This window comes from Octopus bimaculoides, chromosome 28, assembly GCF_046866305.1.
Source record: "Octopus bimaculoides isolate indiv1 chromosome 28, ASM4686630v1, whole genome shotgun sequence".
Classification (NCBI taxonomy): Eukaryota; Metazoa; Mollusca; class Cephalopoda; order Octopoda; family Octopodidae; genus Octopus; species Octopus bimaculoides.
In genome coordinates, this window is record NC_142955.1 from 12,136,456 (window position 1) to 12,153,955 (window position 17,500).

The following is a 17,500-nucleotide window of genomic DNA, read 5'->3' on the forward strand; positions in this document are numbered from 1 at the left end:
CCATACATACACACAGCCTACACACATACACACGCGCACACGCAGATGCATGCTTTCCTACAGAAACCGCAGCTACTTAAACCAAAGCGTAAAGAAAAAAGGAAAAGTTGGTTGAAACGGTTAAATAGAAGAATCTTACTTAATTCTGTGACTTTAATTCCGGCAAGTTCGAAAATTGGTTGCACATTGTTATGGAAGATCTTCACTCCTTTGTTTTTGCCACTCTTTGGACTTACGAAAGCTAACAGGTGCTTTGGTCGGTTTTGACCTGAAAGATATACAGAAACATATATATATATATATATCTATGGTTAATCCACGTTACTCTGTAAGGAACATAGGGTCTGTTTCCCGGTCTGTTTGGTGTATATATTCGTCCCTGGATGGGAAAGTCGGTCAGCTGCAGGGTGACTCATTTTTACCGGCCCAGTGAACTGGAGCAAAGTGAAATGAAGTGTTTTGCTCAAGAACACAACGTATCGTCCGCTTCAGGAATCGAAACAACGATCTTACGATTATCTCTCTCTCTCTCTCCCACACGCACGCACACACGGCTGTGTGGTTAAGAAACTCGCTTTGTAGCCACGTGGTTTCGGTTTCAGTCCCATTGTATGGCACCATTAGCAAGTGTCTTCTGTTTCAGCTCATGGCTCACTAATGCTTTCAAGCGTCTCTGCTCGCGCCATAGCATATCTATGCGAACTAAAGTTAAGGCCAACACCATCATTACTCTATGCAAGTCAGACATGGGTTATTTATCGTAAACACTTGAAGTATTTGTTCTTGTTGTTGTTGGCACTCCGTCGCTTACGACGTCGAGGGTTCCAGTTGATCCGATCAACGGAACAGCCTGCTCGTGAAATTAACGTCCAAGTGGCTGAGCACTCCACAGACACGTGTACCCTTAACGTAGTTCTCGCGGATATTCAGCGTGACACAGAGTGTGACAAGGCTGACCCTTTGAATTACAGGCACAACAGAAACAGGAAGTAAGAGTGAGAGAAAGTTGTGGCGAAAGAGTACAACAGGGTTCGTCACCATCCCCTGCCGGAGCCTCGTGGCGCTTTTAGGTGTTTTCGCTCAATAAACACTTACAACACCCGGTCTGGGAATCGAAACCGCGATTCTATGACCGCGTGTTCGCTGCCCTAACCACTGGGCCATTGCGCCTCCACTCTTGAAGTATCTAGAACGATTCCATCAACATATCTTTGGAAAATTCTTGGGATAAACTGGAGAATGGTGATCAGTAATAGAGGTACTTGAGAGAAGTTATAGTAAGAGTGTAGAATCGATCATTCTGCGGAGTTGTTTGAGGTGGGATGGACTTCTGGTGAGAATGAATGATAAAAGACTTCCTAAGTAACGTTTGCCTGGTTAGCTCAAAGGTCGTAAAAGGCCAGCACATAAACCCAAATAAAATGAGCTTCAAAGACTGCCTAAAAGCTGCTTTGATACAAACAAGAACTTCATATCTTGATTGGGAGGAGAAACACAAAATCGAAATAGACGGAGGAAACGAGTGCACAGTGGTTGCTCAAAGTTTGAAAGAGAGGGAATGAAATACGAGAAGATTAGGAGAAAGATAAAAGAAGATTGAACCAGTAGAAAATGAAGGAATATTGATTTTTCGTGTGTTTGATTTGTAGGAAGCAATACTTAAGTCATGCGGCCCTGGTCAGCCATCAAAGAAGCTATGGGAATCGACCCCTTGTAAATTATGATATAGTTATAGTTAGCACTCCGTCGCTTACCACGTCGAGGGTTCCAGTTGATCCCCGATCAACGGAACGGCCTGCTCGTGAAATTAACGTGCAAGTGGCTGAGCACTCCAAAGACATGTGTACCCTTAATGTAGTTCTCGGAGATTCAACTTTATACTGAGTGTGAGAAGGCTGGCCCTTTGAATTACAGGCACAACAGAAACAGGAAGTAAGAGTGAGAGAAAGTTGTGGTGAAAGAGTACCGCAGGGTTCGCCACCATCCCCTGCCAGAGCCTTGTGGAGCTTTTAGGTGTTTTCGCTCAATAAACACTCACAACACCCGGTCTGGGAATCGAAACCGCGATCCTATGACCGCGAGTCCGCTGCCCTAACCACTGGGCCATTGCGCCTCACTATATTATGATATAGTTATTGTGCAATCCGTGGAAAAGTGTGCCGTTCAGTTGGGGGGTGGGTGGTAAAAAGACATGTCAAAAGACTTCAAACTGTGGCACCTGTTCCTTCTGCAAGCCTGCACAATTGTGCATTACGCAATAAAATGTGCAAATCTTTGGCCGAGCTCAAGAGTCATATAAGAGTCTCACATTGCATTATCAATGACTCGTTTCAATGATTCTTTCTAGCAATGGCTTTGCTCGTCTACGAGAAATCAGCCGACACACACACATATATATATACATACACAAAGAGAGAAAGAGAGAGAGAGAGAGAGAGAGAGAGAGAGAGAGAGAGAGAGAGTAGATGCTGACGGTTGATGTGAAGACCTGTATAAAACAACAACGACTGCGACAACATTAACAGGCGTAGGAGTGGCTGTGTGGTAAGAAGCTTGCTTACCAACCACATGGTTCCGGGTTCAGTCCCACTGCGTGGCACCTTGGGCAAGTGTCTTCTACTATAGCCTCGGGCCGACCATATATGTATATATATATGTATGTATGTATGTGTTTGTGTGTCTGTGTTTGTCCCCCCCCCCCCAACATCGCTTGACAACCGATGCTGGTGTGTTTATGATCCCGTAACTTAGCGGTTCGGCAAAAGAGACCGATAGAATATGTACTAGGCTTCCAAAGAATAAGTCCTGGGGTCGATTTGCTCGACTAAAGGCGGTGCTCCAGCATGGCCACAGTCAAATGACTGAAACAAGCAAAAGAGTAAGAGAGAGAGAGAGAGAGAGAGTATCCAGATACTTACTGATTGTCATGCGATCGCGCACGGCCTTCGCGAATTTCTTATTCAACCGGGCCGGGCCTTGGAATGTCACCGACGCCATTCCCAACATTTCTCCACTGTAGTGTTTGATGTAATACAAAGTGAAGCTACATTCCCTGTCGTCCTGGTACGTCCGATCGGTCACCGACTGTGAGTAATTGCCGTTCGTCTCCAGCTGCGAACAGGCTTCTTTTTGTACAACGAACAACGGATGGACGGACGCCGACCTTTTCGAGCCATTTGTACTTCTTTCGTTTCCGCGTACGAATGCTTCGTCACACTCCACCACTGCTATCACTTCGTGGAAAGGGACGTAGCCTGTTGGGAAATAGAAATAAACATACTATTTAATTTATTTATTCATAAATTATGATAAAATGGATTCTTCAAATCTAGCCGACCGGAAGTAGACCTAAAGACAGAGAATAAGGCAGTTGAATAACATTCATATTCTCGTTTAGTCACGCTATAACTTCGTGAAATGGGATATAGCCTGTTTGGAAACACAAATATATATGTAATTTAATTAATTTCTTCCTAAATTTTGATAAAATGGATCCTTCAAGTCGAGCCAATCGGGAGTAGGCCTAAAGGTAGACAAAGAATAAAACAGTTGGATAATATCTAAAGATCCATTTAGTCACGCTATCAGTTCGTGGAGAGGGACATAGCGTATTTGGAAACAGAAATAAATAAGTAATTTAATTAATTTCTTCATAAATTACGATAACACGGATTCTTCAAGTCGAACCGACCGGAAGTAGACATGAGGATTAGACAAAGACTGTGATGGTTGGGGAATAACACTTGCTTCTGATAGGATTTTAAGGAGGAGACACCCGAGGACTCTACACTCACGACCCTTTCAGGAATAACAGGCGGAGAAGATGGATGGATGGAATAATAATAACTTTACATACGTTAATGGATTAGCAAAAGGTAATACCTAACCAGAGGCGTAGCCAGGTTCTAAAGTTAGTGGGGAGCGAGCAAATGAAAGAAGGCAACGTGACATATACCAGCTGAATACTGAGGGACGATGTAATCGATTTACCTTCTTCCCTGAGATTGCTGGCTTTGTGCCAAAATTAGAAATTATCATTATTATCATTATTATTGGCGAGCTGGCAGAAACGTTAGCATGCCGGGCAAAATGCTTAGCGGCATTTCGTCCGTCTTTACGTTCTGCATCTCCAAACAGCTACGCCTGCGTCTCCACATAGTTATGCCTGCAGACACCTGCGTCTGCACACAGCCACGCCTGCATCTGCACGCCGTCACGCCTGCGTCTGCATAAGTCACGCCTGCGTCTGCATAAGTCACGCCTGCGTCTCCAAACAACCACGCCTGCGTCTCCACACAGCCACGCCTGCGTCTAACGGCATTTTACACATTAAGCACTTCGCTCCTTATGGTGCATCAGGGCATCGACGGCTTTTCTCCACTGTTTACGACTCTTTTCTGCTTTTCTCTAGTATTTATGATATTAATTATAGTCGTAATTAAATCTTGTTCACCTTTGTCTAACAGTAGATAATATGAGAGAGCTGTCACCTATATAATGGTGATTGTTGATGCTTTGCCCTGATCCAGAGACCAACTCAGTGGAGTGCAGACTCGCTGATCCAGAGACCAACTCAGTGGAGTGCAGACTCGCTGATCCAGAGACCAACTCAGAGGAGTGCAGACTCGCTGATCCAGAGACCAACCCAGTGGAGTGCAGGTTCCTTGTAGGGTCTCGCATGCTGGCCAGGTCAAAGGATAGGGGCCAGCTAATACAGATCGCCCCTTCACAGAGATTTATATAGAACCAATACATTTACTTAGAAAAAAAGCAGTTACAAAGGCATCGATAATTCAGAACGAAAAAGACATGGGAAAGGAGGGCCTTTCCGCAGGAAAACATATAACACAGTGAAACAAAATCCGAAGGGAAACCAACAGCCTGCGTTAATCGTCAGGCCTTGGCCTGGAACCAATAAGGGAGGTGGAAGAGAGGACTCCCTAAAAATAGCTGCAAGCGGAATACTGATGCAGGGCTGACAAAGAAAGGATCCAACTGGAGAAAAGTAAAGACATCCCAGAGTCGAGAACAGGGGAGAAAAATCTTCGATGGCTCTTGTTCCTTGGGGAGTGAAGGGCTTAAATAAAGGAACGATAAATTACATTGCGTAACACGATTTTTGTCCTTGGGTAGCAACTGTTATTTCCTATTTGCTTACCCATAGAAGTGTGGAGGCGCAATGGCCCAGTGGTTAGGGCAGCGGGCTCGCGGTCATAGGATCGCGGTTTCGATTCCCAGACCGGGTGTTGTGAGTGTTTATTGAGCGAAAACACCTAAAGCTCCACGAGGCTCCGGCAGGGGATGGTGGCGAACCCTGCTGTACTCTTCCACCACAACTTTCTTCCTGTTTCTGTTGTGCCTGTAATTCAAAGGGTCAGCCTTGTCACACTGTGTCACGCGAAATATCCCCGAGAACTACGTTAAGGGTACACGTGTCTGTGGAGTGCTCAGCGACTTGCACGTTAATTTCACGAGCAGGCTGTTCCGTTGATTGGATCAACTGGAACCCTCGACGTCGTAAGCGACGGAGTGCCAACAACCCATAGAAGTACTAGAATTGGCTAATATTTTCTTCAAACTTTGCTTTTGTTTCATTTATTCAAACCCCGAAGAATTCCTCTCAGCACATGCATGGCTAAGACATACTGTCATCCATTAAGGGACATGCTCAAATGGTCATGGTCAAGCAACTGACAAGCAAATCTTTGGCATTGAGCAGAATATTTGCTATGATAACATTTCTGCTTCAGCAACTCAGTACTGAATCTGTCTGAAATGCAACTGAAAATAGGTCAGTTTCAAAACATTGATGTCCAAGTCACAAAATCAAAGTTTGTAGGGAATAGTAGTGATCATAGGATCCTTCTGATTTGACGGGCACCACTTGTTTTCTTAACGAAACACTTTCAAACTTGGGACACTGGTAGAATGTGTCATACAAAACAACTTTTTCTCTTAGCCTTCTTACCAAAAAAATGTACATCGCAAGTTATTTCACGTTAAAGTTGTCGTATTTCTGTAATTTCAACCAATCACTGACGTCTATTCAGCTGAATACAGTCAGTGCTCTTTCGTAAACAATAAATTTCTGCCGGTGTTAAGTGTGTTATTCCCTGTGACATATTTCATCCGGTTTAATCGTAATTTCTACGCATATATTGTTTATATAATAAATTACGCTGTGCGTATCTGTGTGTGTATATTTTTGCCATAACCTCACTCATAACCCTAACCCTAACCCTAACCCCAACCCTAACTCTAAACTAGAGTTTGATTTGAAGAAGATTTGGCTGCTATTTCTAGGAAATGAAGCACTTGGTGGAGGTGCATTAATAATTCAAGTATTTTGATGGCTTTTTCCCCATTGTTTACGAACAGTCTAGTTAATCGGAAACGTCAGAACTAACGGGGATTAATACCATATACACCGTCACAGCACTAACTGTATTCAACTGAATAGACGTCAGTGATTAGTTGAAATTATCGAAATAAGACAATTTTTAACGTGAAATAACTTCGAATACAAAATTTTTTTATCTGTTCTATACCACAAAATATACAAGTATACGAACTTTGAAAGTGTTTGGGTACCAAAAACACTACATAAAAAAATGTTGCCCGTCAAATCGTAAAGGTCCTGATTTCTTTTGATTCCTAGAGAAAAGCAAATAAGAAATAACCCTTACTGACCAGAGACAAAAAAATAAAACATAAGAAGTTTTCTTACACAGTCTTATCAATCTCGCTTGCGTTCGGTTACAATCAGCTAAACATTAATAAACCAAATTTGGTTTAATAGGAAGGGCGGAGAGTAACACAATCAGTTAGTCGGTGGAGAAAGTTGTAGGAGAGGGCGTTGTTTTTGAACAGAGGAAGAGAGAATGAAAAAAAAAAAAAAAAAACTGGGTCTTTGACCGAAAAGATAGGGTTGATAATCGAGAAACTGGTCCATATGGCGATGAAACAAAAGTTAGTTCAGATGATGGGGAATGTATGAAAGATGAGACGAGGGCAAGCAATAAATTGCTTTGAACGAGATTTTTTTTGTTCTTCTGATCCAGTTTCAAATGTGCTCCTATTTTAACTGATTTTTTTTTCAATCCACTTTCCAGTTTTTTTACCTAATTTTTTTTTTTCGTCGGTTTGTTTCTAGTCGGTGTGTGTGTGTGTGTGTGTGTGTGTAAGTGTGTGTGTATGTGTGTACATGTATGTTTGTATGTATATGTGTATATATGAAAATAACATACATGCATACATAAATACATACGCACACTTATACACACACATATGCGTGTGTGTATGTATGTGTGTGTATATATATATATATATATATATATATATATATATATATATATATATATATATATATATATGTATGTATGTATATATATATATATATATATATATATATATATATATATATATATATATATATACATACATATGTATATATGTGTACGCATCCAGCCATCCGTTCGTCTATACCTAGACACACACACACACGTACACACACATATCAAATAATGAAGAAATCAATACAAAAACTGTAGTGTATACAAATGTGTGTGTATACACACACGTTATGTATATACACACACGCTGTGTATATACAGGCGCAGGAGTGGCTGTGAGATAAGAAGCTTGCTTCCCAACCATATAGTTCCGGGTTCAGTTCCACTGCATGGCTCCTTGGGCAAGTGTCTTCTACAACAGCCTCGGGCGAACCAAAGCCTTCTGAGCCGATTTAGTAGACAGAAACTGACAGAAGCCCGTCGCATATATATATGTGTGTGTGTGTTTGTCCCTCCATCACCACTTGACAACTGGTGGTGGTGTGTTTACGTCCCCATAACTTAGCGGTTCAGCAAAAGAGAGCCGATAGAATAAGTACTAGGCTTTAAAAATAAGTTCTGAGGCCGATTTGTTCGACTAAAACCCTTCAAGGTGGTGTTCCAGCATGGCCGCAGTCAAATGACTGAAACAAGTAAAAGAATATATATATATATATATAAAGCAAGCTTCATAACCACACAATCCATATATATATGTATATATATATATATATATATATATATATATATATATATATATATATATATATATATATATATATATATATATATATATACTTGTGTATATAAAATTGACTTGTAACTGGTCTGTCAATATGTTAGAAGAAGATCACTTAAAAAAATTCTCAAATAAGGATTCAGCGGAGCAAAAACAGGCGGGCGAGACCAGTGAAAATTATAAATACCTCGGTTATCCGTAGACTATAGTTTCAAAATCAATACTTCCAAATTAAAGTATCTATTTATCATCAGTACAAATTGCCGATATTATTATAATCGAACAGAATCTCGTGCTAGTTGTATTCAACCAGTGAAAACGTGCACGTGATTCTATCCATTATAAAGATTAAAATTCAAAAGTCTTAGTTTTGGCGCGCTGAATCCGGAAATATCTCTGCAGAAAATAATTTCTGCTTTGAATTTACCAACTTTGAGAAATGTGATTATGGTTAATTAACATAATATGGTAAAAATTATATATATATATATATATATATATATATATATATATATATATATATATATATATATATATATATATATATATATATATATGAGTGTGTGGATGTGTGAGCGTGCGTGTGTGTGTGGTTAAGAAGCTCACTATTTGCCTGTAGGTGTTGTATAATCGAATGAAGCGAAACCGAGTTTATTGAACGAGGTACCTTTTGAAAAATCACCTGACGAGGCCTATCTCCACTGAAGGATGTACCTTAACCGGTTATATTGTATCTCACACGCGAGGGACCGATGCAAGATGAGACGAAGCGACCGTTGTGACCAATAAAGAATCTCTGCATTTCCATTTTCTCTTTCTTTCATTTGTTATATATTCGACGAGCACTGAGGAATTCTAGAGGTCGATCCATTATCGTTTATATCAATACAGTGGATCCCTATAATATACTTAACTCTTCACAAAATCATTCCATCTTTAATCTTTTTATTATTAACACCTCAAATGTAAGATTTCTTCCCTGAAGACGGAGGCCGGTATCATCCAACGTCGGAATCATTTTACAACCATTATTTTGGACCGCCGAGCTCCCAGAAACTACTGTTGGATCTGTAATACTCTTCTTCAACCCCTTTAATTCCTGATATCCTTCCTATTCTGTGTAAGTCGGACCTTTTTGTATAAACATATATACTCTTTTACACTTTTAGTTGTTTCAGACATTTGACTGCGGCCATTCTGGAGCACCGCCTTTAGTCGAGCAAATCGACCCCAGGACTTATTCTTTGGAAGCCTAGTACTTATTCTATCGGTCTCTTTTTGCCGAACCGCTAAGTTACGGGGACGTAAACACACCACCATCGGTTGTCAAGCAATGGTGGGGGGACAAACACAGACACGCACACACACACACACACACACACACACACACACACACACACACACACACATATCTATATATATATATATATATATATATATATACATACATATATACGACGGGCTTCTTTTCAGTTTCCGTCTACCAAATCCACTCACAAGGCTTTGGTCGGCCCGAGGCTATAGTAGAAGACACTTGCCCAAGGTGCCACGCAGTGGGACTGAACCCGGAACCATGTGGTTGGTAAGCAAGCTACTTACCACACAGCCACTCCTGCGCCTACATTTTGTATTTAATGTTCTTTGCATATTGACCTGCCTAACTTGCTTATCCTTACATTTACTCCTCTACCCGCTCTAGTTTAAACCTCCTGAGCACTTCTTAGTGTATTCTATACGGAGAATATATGATTCTCATTTACGAACTCTCTTACTCTCTTTTACTCTTTTACTCGTTTCAGTCATTTGACTGTGGCCATGCTGGAGCACCGCCTTTAGTCGAGCAAATCGACCCCAGGACTTATTCTTTGTAAGCCTAGTACTTTATTCTATCGGTCTCTTTTGCCGAACCGCTAAGTTGCGGGGACGTTAACACACCAGCATCGATTGTCAAGCGATGTTGGGGGGAGTGGGGGACAAACACAGACACACAAACATATACACACACATACACATATACATATATACGACGGGCTTCTTTCAGTTTCCGTCTACCAAATTCACTCACAAGGCTTTGGTCGGCCCGAGGCTATAGTAGAAGACACTTGCTCAAGGTACCACGCAGTGGGACTGAATCCGGAACCATGTGGTTCGTAAGCAAGCTACTCACCACACAGCCACTCCATATATATATCTATATATATAAAAATGAGAATGTGTGTCTGTCTGTCTGTCTGTCTGTCTGTCTGTGTGAATCCCTAAAACTCGAGAACTACGCAACCAATTTCATTCAAATTTTACACATGCCTTACTTAGGGTTCCAGTTGTGTTTTAGTCAAAAAAAGTTTTAACTTCTTGCAGAGTTCGAGCCCACGGCAACATAATATCTCCTCCACTATTTAAGTATTACGTGTCAAAAGTGCAACAAAAACACTCATGTCAAATACTTTCACTTTAAAAATGAAACTATTCCACTAACTGAAACAATCACATTTCGATACTGTAATGACAGATACTTTCACAGAGAGAGAAAGAGAGAAAGAGAGAGACAGAAAGAGAGAGAGAGAGAGAGAGATGTATATGTATACATATACATGTATATGTACACCATTTCGATACTGTAATGACAGATACTTTCAGAGAGAGAGAGAAAGAGAGAAAGAGATAGAGAGAAAGAGAGAGAGAGAAAGAGAAAGAGAAGAGAGAGAGAGAGAGAGAGAGAGAGAGAGAGAGAGAGAGAGAGATGTATATGTATACATATAGATGTATATGTACACGTATATGTATAGATATATATATATAGATCTATATGCATACATGTATATGTATACATATGTGTAGATGTATATATATATATAGATGTACATGTAATATGTACATATATACATATTACATGTACATCTATATATATATATATATATATACATATATACATGCATACAGATATCTATACATATATACACCCATCACACACACATACACATGCACACAAACACACACATTAGTCATTTGTTTTCTTATCCAAAACTACGTCAAAAGTACTGAATGGATCTTTATGAAATTTGGAAATTATATTCTTTGCATAACGGCCATAACTCCCATGAAAATTCATATATTTTTGATGTTGATGAAATTTTAACCCGAACATAACAGATGAGCATTATTTGTAATTCAACGGTACAACAGTGTAAGACTACCCTTTCAGATATACTTACATTGTGATTTCTGCAATGTGGTGCATAAATTGTCAAGTAAATGAGACGCATCTTTGCCTCCACTGATTCACTTGCAAAGTGTTGAGTAAAATTATTTCGTTGCAGACCTCCGGCCATTTTGTTCTGTTGTTAATTCTGTAGATGACCTCAAACACAAAGTCTTTCCCAACTTTAAACAAAACTACCAAAATCACAATTGGCTATGTGAAAGAGCAATATTAGCTCCAAAAAACGTAGCTGTTACAAAAATTAATCAACACCTGATGCATTCTCTTCCCGGCAATCTTCAAACTTACAAGTCTGTTGATACAGTTCCAGATACAAATGAAGTGGTGAACTATCCTCCTGAATTTCTCAATTCGTTGGAGCCTCCAGGACTACCTCCCCACATATTATCACTTAAAGTTGGAACGCCTGTTATGCTGCTCCGCAATCTGGAACCACCAAGACTTTGCAATGGAACACGACTCGTGATAAAGAAAATGATGTCACATGTTATCGAGGCTACCATTCTTTCTGGATGTGCAAAAGGGGATGACGTCTTTATTCCAAGAATTCCTCTTACTCCATCAGGAGCAGACATTCCTTTTACATTCAGAAGACTAGAATTCCCCCTTCGTGTGACTTTTGCCATGTCCATAAACAAATCTCAGGGTCAAACACTGTCTGTAGCTGGTCTTCTCTTGGAAGAGCCCTGCTTCTCACATGGACAACTGTATGTTGGCTGCTCAAGAGTGGGCAGCAAAAAAAACCTATTTGTATATGCTCCACAAGGGAAAACAAGGAACATTGTTTACAACGAGGTGTTATAATCACAACAGCAAGAAAGTATGTACATGATCCCCTTCTTTTACGAAACGTCATTGACTTTCATATATTTATATTGATATACATATATATACGTGTGTTTGGGTGCGTGTGTGTATATACATCTCTATATATAAAGATGATGCGTAGTCTAGACGGCGTTTTTAGATTTCATTATTCTCTTTAACCCGGGCAACGCCGGGTATTTCTGTTAGTATATATATATATATTTATATATGACGTTGACCACTAACGTGGACATTCAATGTGCTAGAAATAGATCACATCTTGTGTCTAATAAGACCTAAATTGTTCTCAACATGAAATATAGCGTGATACCAAAACGTAAGCGGGCAAGACATTTAAAATCACCGAAAAGGAACATTATTAAACAGGGACCGGTTTCAAAATTTAACAATCTTACCGACTGTCTATCTCTCTTCAGCCTGATTTGTATATATATATATATATATATATATATATATATATATATATATGTACACACACACACATACTCATACACACATATACACATCTAATGATGTGTCCGTCCTATTATATAAAGTAAAAGTATTGTGTGACTAAAGAGAGATTTGACTGCTATTTCTAGGACGTCGAATGTCCGACGCTATCGTAGCGATGGTGGAGGTAACTGGAGAGGTTATTTCTTTAGGCGGAGGTCGTGTAGTGCTAAAATGAATGATATATAGCAACCAGGTAATGGCTTATTATTTATGTTTTACGTGGAAGAGGGGAAGGGGAGAGTAGTATTTGTGTTAAGAGTGATGGGAGGAAGGTGAATCGTGTAACACTCACAGAAGACTCACTGAACTGTGAACATACCATAGCAGCCCCTCCCCAGTTATTGATTACTGACCCGATAGACGGCGAGCTGGCAGAATGGTTAGCACGCCGGGTAAAATGCTTAGCGGCATTTCCTCTGTCGTTACGTTGGGAGTTCAAATCCTGCTGAGGTTGATTTTGTTTTTCCTTCTTTTATTATTATTATTATTATTGAGTGAGAGAGCAGTGCATGCCATCAAAGTGGCACTGGGGTAAAATATATGAAGCCCATTTTATACCCATCATGACTACCCGTCTGATAAGGGTACCCCAGGCACATGCATCACAACCATATGCACACGACATGGTGATCTCATATCAAGATAAACAGCGCATGACCTCGCAGGTGGGGCCCAGTTAGAATTTTCTTCAGGTTGAGTAGCCCATTCCGCTCAAAAGGTCCCTGAATAAGGTTTGTTTAAGGATGTTGAGCAAAACACCCATGTTTCCAAAGGTGAATTATTCAAACCCCAAAGAATCCCTCTCAACACATGGCTATGGTGCTCCCCCACTACTGCTCATGATCAGAGATGCACATATCGTCAGCCACCAAGGGACAATGCTCAACTGGTTAAGGTCAAACAACTTGAGCAGAATATTTGCTGTAGCCCATCTTTTTATACCAAAGACAAAACAATGTACATGATAACATTATTATTATTATTATTATTATTATTATTATTATTATTTTGGTGGAGGAGGAGTTGTTGAGCATTGGGGGTTTTGATGTAACTGACTAGCCCCATTCCATGAGCTTGCTGCTCTTGTACAAAAAATTTGAAACCATTATTATTATCATTATTAAAGGCTGCAACTTGGAAGAATCGTTAGAATGCTGGACAAAATGCTTAGCGGCATTTCATCTGTCTTTATGTTCTGAGTTCAAATTCCACCGAGGTCGATAAAATAAGTACCAGTTGAGCACTGGGGTCGATGCAATCGACAATCCCCCCCCCCCCACAAAATTTCAGACCTTGTGCCTATAATAGATAGGATTATTATTATTATTATTATTATTATTATTATTATTATTATTATTATTATTATTATTATTGTTAGGCATATATGAGTATTTTTGCCAAATTTGGTGAAAATCTGTTCAATAACCCTAACCCGAACCCTAACCCTAAAACCCTAAAGCAAAAACCAGTACAAGCGCACGAACGATGTCATAAATAACAGTACCGCCGATAGTAGTTGTTGACAAACAACGGCACTAATTTTATTCAAGGGAAAAGATCCCATTACACCGCTAGAACGTGTTGTTTACATTCCACAGCAGTAATTGTTTTTCACCTCAATAGACGTCAGTGATTGGTTGAAATTACCGAAATACAACAATTCTAACACGAAATAACTTTAAAAAGATAAAATTTTCTCAATAACACTAAGAGTAAAAGATGTTTTATATGACACATTCTACCAGTGTCCCAAGTTTGAAAGTGTTTCGTTAAGAAAACAAGTGGCGCCCGCCAAATCAGAAAGATCCAGGTTCTCATTCCTAAGGTATTTTTCGATGTTATTATTATTGTTCAGGTCACTGCTTGGAATCGAACTCGGAATCTCGGGTTAGTAGCCCGCGCTCTTAATCACTACGCCATATGCCCGTGGGCTTCCAACGGTTGTAATGGATCCTCTCACGGACGAGGGCATGTCCTGCCCTTTCGGCTACTCTTTTAGCTTTATGTGAATCGACAAATATTCGTCGAATGTAAATAATGTAAATAATGTAAATAACGTACATAATTCCTCATCTCTTAAATATAGAACTGTATGATTCCATAATGTTCTTATGATTGTTATGTAATTATTTCGGCATGTGGAGGAAACACGTGTATGTTTTATAAAACTTTACACACACACACACACATACATTGTAATATGCATACACACATACATACAGGCGCACACATACATACATACATGCATGCATACATGCATACATACACACAAACACAGACACACATATACACACACATACATATATAGATACATACATACATACATACATACATACATACATACATACATACATACATGTGTACGATGGGCTTTCAAACAGTTTCGGTTCACCAAATTCATTTACAGGTGGAGGCACGTGGCCTAATGTTTAAGGTATCAGCACCATGATCGTAAGATTGTGGTTTCGATTCCTGGACCGGGCGACGCGTTGTGTCCTTGAGCAAAACACTTCATTTCACATTGTTCCAGTCCACTCAGCTGGCAAAAATGAGTAACACTGCGATGGACTGGCGCCCTGTCCAGCTGCGGAACACATACGCCATTGAAACCGGGAAACCGGGCCCATGAGCCTGGCTAGGCTTTAAAAGACGCACTTATTATTTATTTTAAATTTATTTACAAGGCTCTCGGCTGTAGTAGGAGACACTTGCCGAAGTTGAGGCTCAAAGAGTCTGAGAGTTTAAAGCCATGATGGAAGTGTAACATCGCTTTCAGCAATATTAGGAAAACATGCAATATTTCATTCTAAATTTATTTTCGTTAGCTTCCATTGAGCTCGTAGTAAAGACTTAAGAAAAAAATACTCGCATTAAATATATACAGGGTACATATTCCTATCTATCTATCTATCTATCTATCTATCTATCTATCTATCTATCTATCTATCTATCTATCTATCTATCTATCTATCTCTTCTGACGGACGTGCTGTCACATCGGCTGCAGAGGTAAACCTTTTTTTGACCTTATATTGCCCACATTTGTTTAAAATTTTTTCATATAATCTGTGCGAAGCACCCAAGCTTCATTTGTGTATTTTTTCGAAGGGAGGAATTGGCCCCTAGGGGCAGTTTCAGCCCCGTCAAAATATAAATTTTTTCTCGGCATTTGGAAAAATGTCGAGAAACATTGTTTTGGAACGCTGTTCCAGTCCGTTCTTCGAACATCACTTCCCTAGCCTTGGAACGCTAGAGAAGAAAAAGAATGAAAACTGCAAGCGCACACAAAAAGAAATTTCTAAGAACGTCATCAAAACAGCAACCGCACATATTGACAGCCCTCTCACCACCACCACCACCACCACCACCACCAATATGAAAGCTATGTCTGCTATGATCACCACCGGCAACAGCAGCAGCAGCAGCAGCAGCAGCAGCAGCAACAACAACAACAACAACAACAACAACAACAACAACAACAACAACAACAGCAACAACAGTGCATCAAAACCAACCACGACCAAAGTCTCTGCTACTACAGCAGTCTCCACAGCTACCGACACCACCACCACCAGCGACGACAACAACAAAAGAACAAACTTTGCTGATGCACTCAGACAAAAAAAACAAAAAACAATTTTGCACTTCACAACAAAAGAAATTCAAGAAACAAAAAAACTATTAAGCCAACAAGGACCAAAACTAAAATTAAAAATACCTCAAAAAATCATTCATGATGTACAAAAACAAACTATCACATACAAAATTTTGAACACAAAAACAAGAAAACCAGAGCAACCAGCAACAGAAATTATTGAACAATGTTTGTATCCCATATTGGCCCACAAGAAATACATAAACTGGGCAAACAGTTTCGCCAGCGTGCAAGTTAGATTTGACAGCGAAGAGAAAGCGAAAGAGTTGTCCACGCTGACTCTTCGTTCCGAAAATATAATATTGGTGCCCATGTACCTTGGACAAAGGGTAACCAAAGTATCGATAAAAAATGTCCCTCCAGAAGTGGAACCACAAAGGCTGTTATCAGCGATTTGTTATCACATGGAAGGAAATATAAACATTCTAGAAACTACTGCATTAAAGCAGGAAGACTGGAATGGAAAAAAATTCGATGTCCTATTACAGATTACACAGGAAGAATCAAAATAAATCCCAACTCAAATTGAGCTGCCAGACGGCCACACCCTCTACGTTGTGGTAGAAGGAAGAAGGCCTCGATGCTACCTGTGTGGCATCGAAGGGCACCTCGAAAAAGATTGCCCAACAGCAACAGATAACAAAAGGAAAAACAGCCAAAAAAGGACCCCTACTACCCACACCACCACCAACACAAAGAACGAGCAAAAGGAGCAAGACAGAAGAATCCCACAAACCAAACCCGCCTACACCAACAAATGTACCCGAAAAAACACAAACAACAACTACAAGAACTAAGGAAACTGTAAAAGCAAAAGACAGTACAAAAACTAATTCCCTTTCTCCCACATCACATACACCACAAGCAGATAATCAACAACCATCAACAACACACCCACTTCAACAAACAAACACACAAGCACACGACATGCCCTTATCCCCTTCCGATTCCCCGAAGACTCGTCCGAGGACGAAAGTAGCAGTAGTGAGTGGCAAATAGCCCGAAAAGGGCGGAGGAAAAGGAGTAAAAAAAGAACCAAACCAAATGCAAACACCAACAAAGCAGGGAGATATACATCTCCCGAAACCATCGTCTCCAAACATACCACAGACAACATCAACACCACAAGAACACATACAGAAAACATGCTCACAGCAATAGACACTACAAACACAGAATTAATGAACTACATAAATACAAAAACAAACATAACAAAAAACAACATCAAAACAA

At 40.0% G+C, this 17,500-nt stretch overlaps 1 protein-coding gene across 1 annotated transcript in view; it reads right to left on the reverse strand.

Moving 5' to 3' along the window:
* Positions 1 to 17,500, reverse strand: part of LOC128251496 (ceramide kinase-like) — a 325,893-nt gene that overhangs the window by 29,339 nt on the left and 279,054 nt on the right. Inside the window, exons 2-3 of the mRNA XM_089344831.1 lie at positions 2,919 to 3,254; positions 140 to 268 (exon numbers count right to left, since the gene is read on the reverse strand). Of these exons, the coding sequence (XP_089200957.1) occupies positions 140 to 268; positions 2,919 to 3,254 (465 nt within the window). The remainder of the gene's footprint in view (positions 1 to 139; positions 269 to 2,918; positions 3,255 to 17,500) is intronic.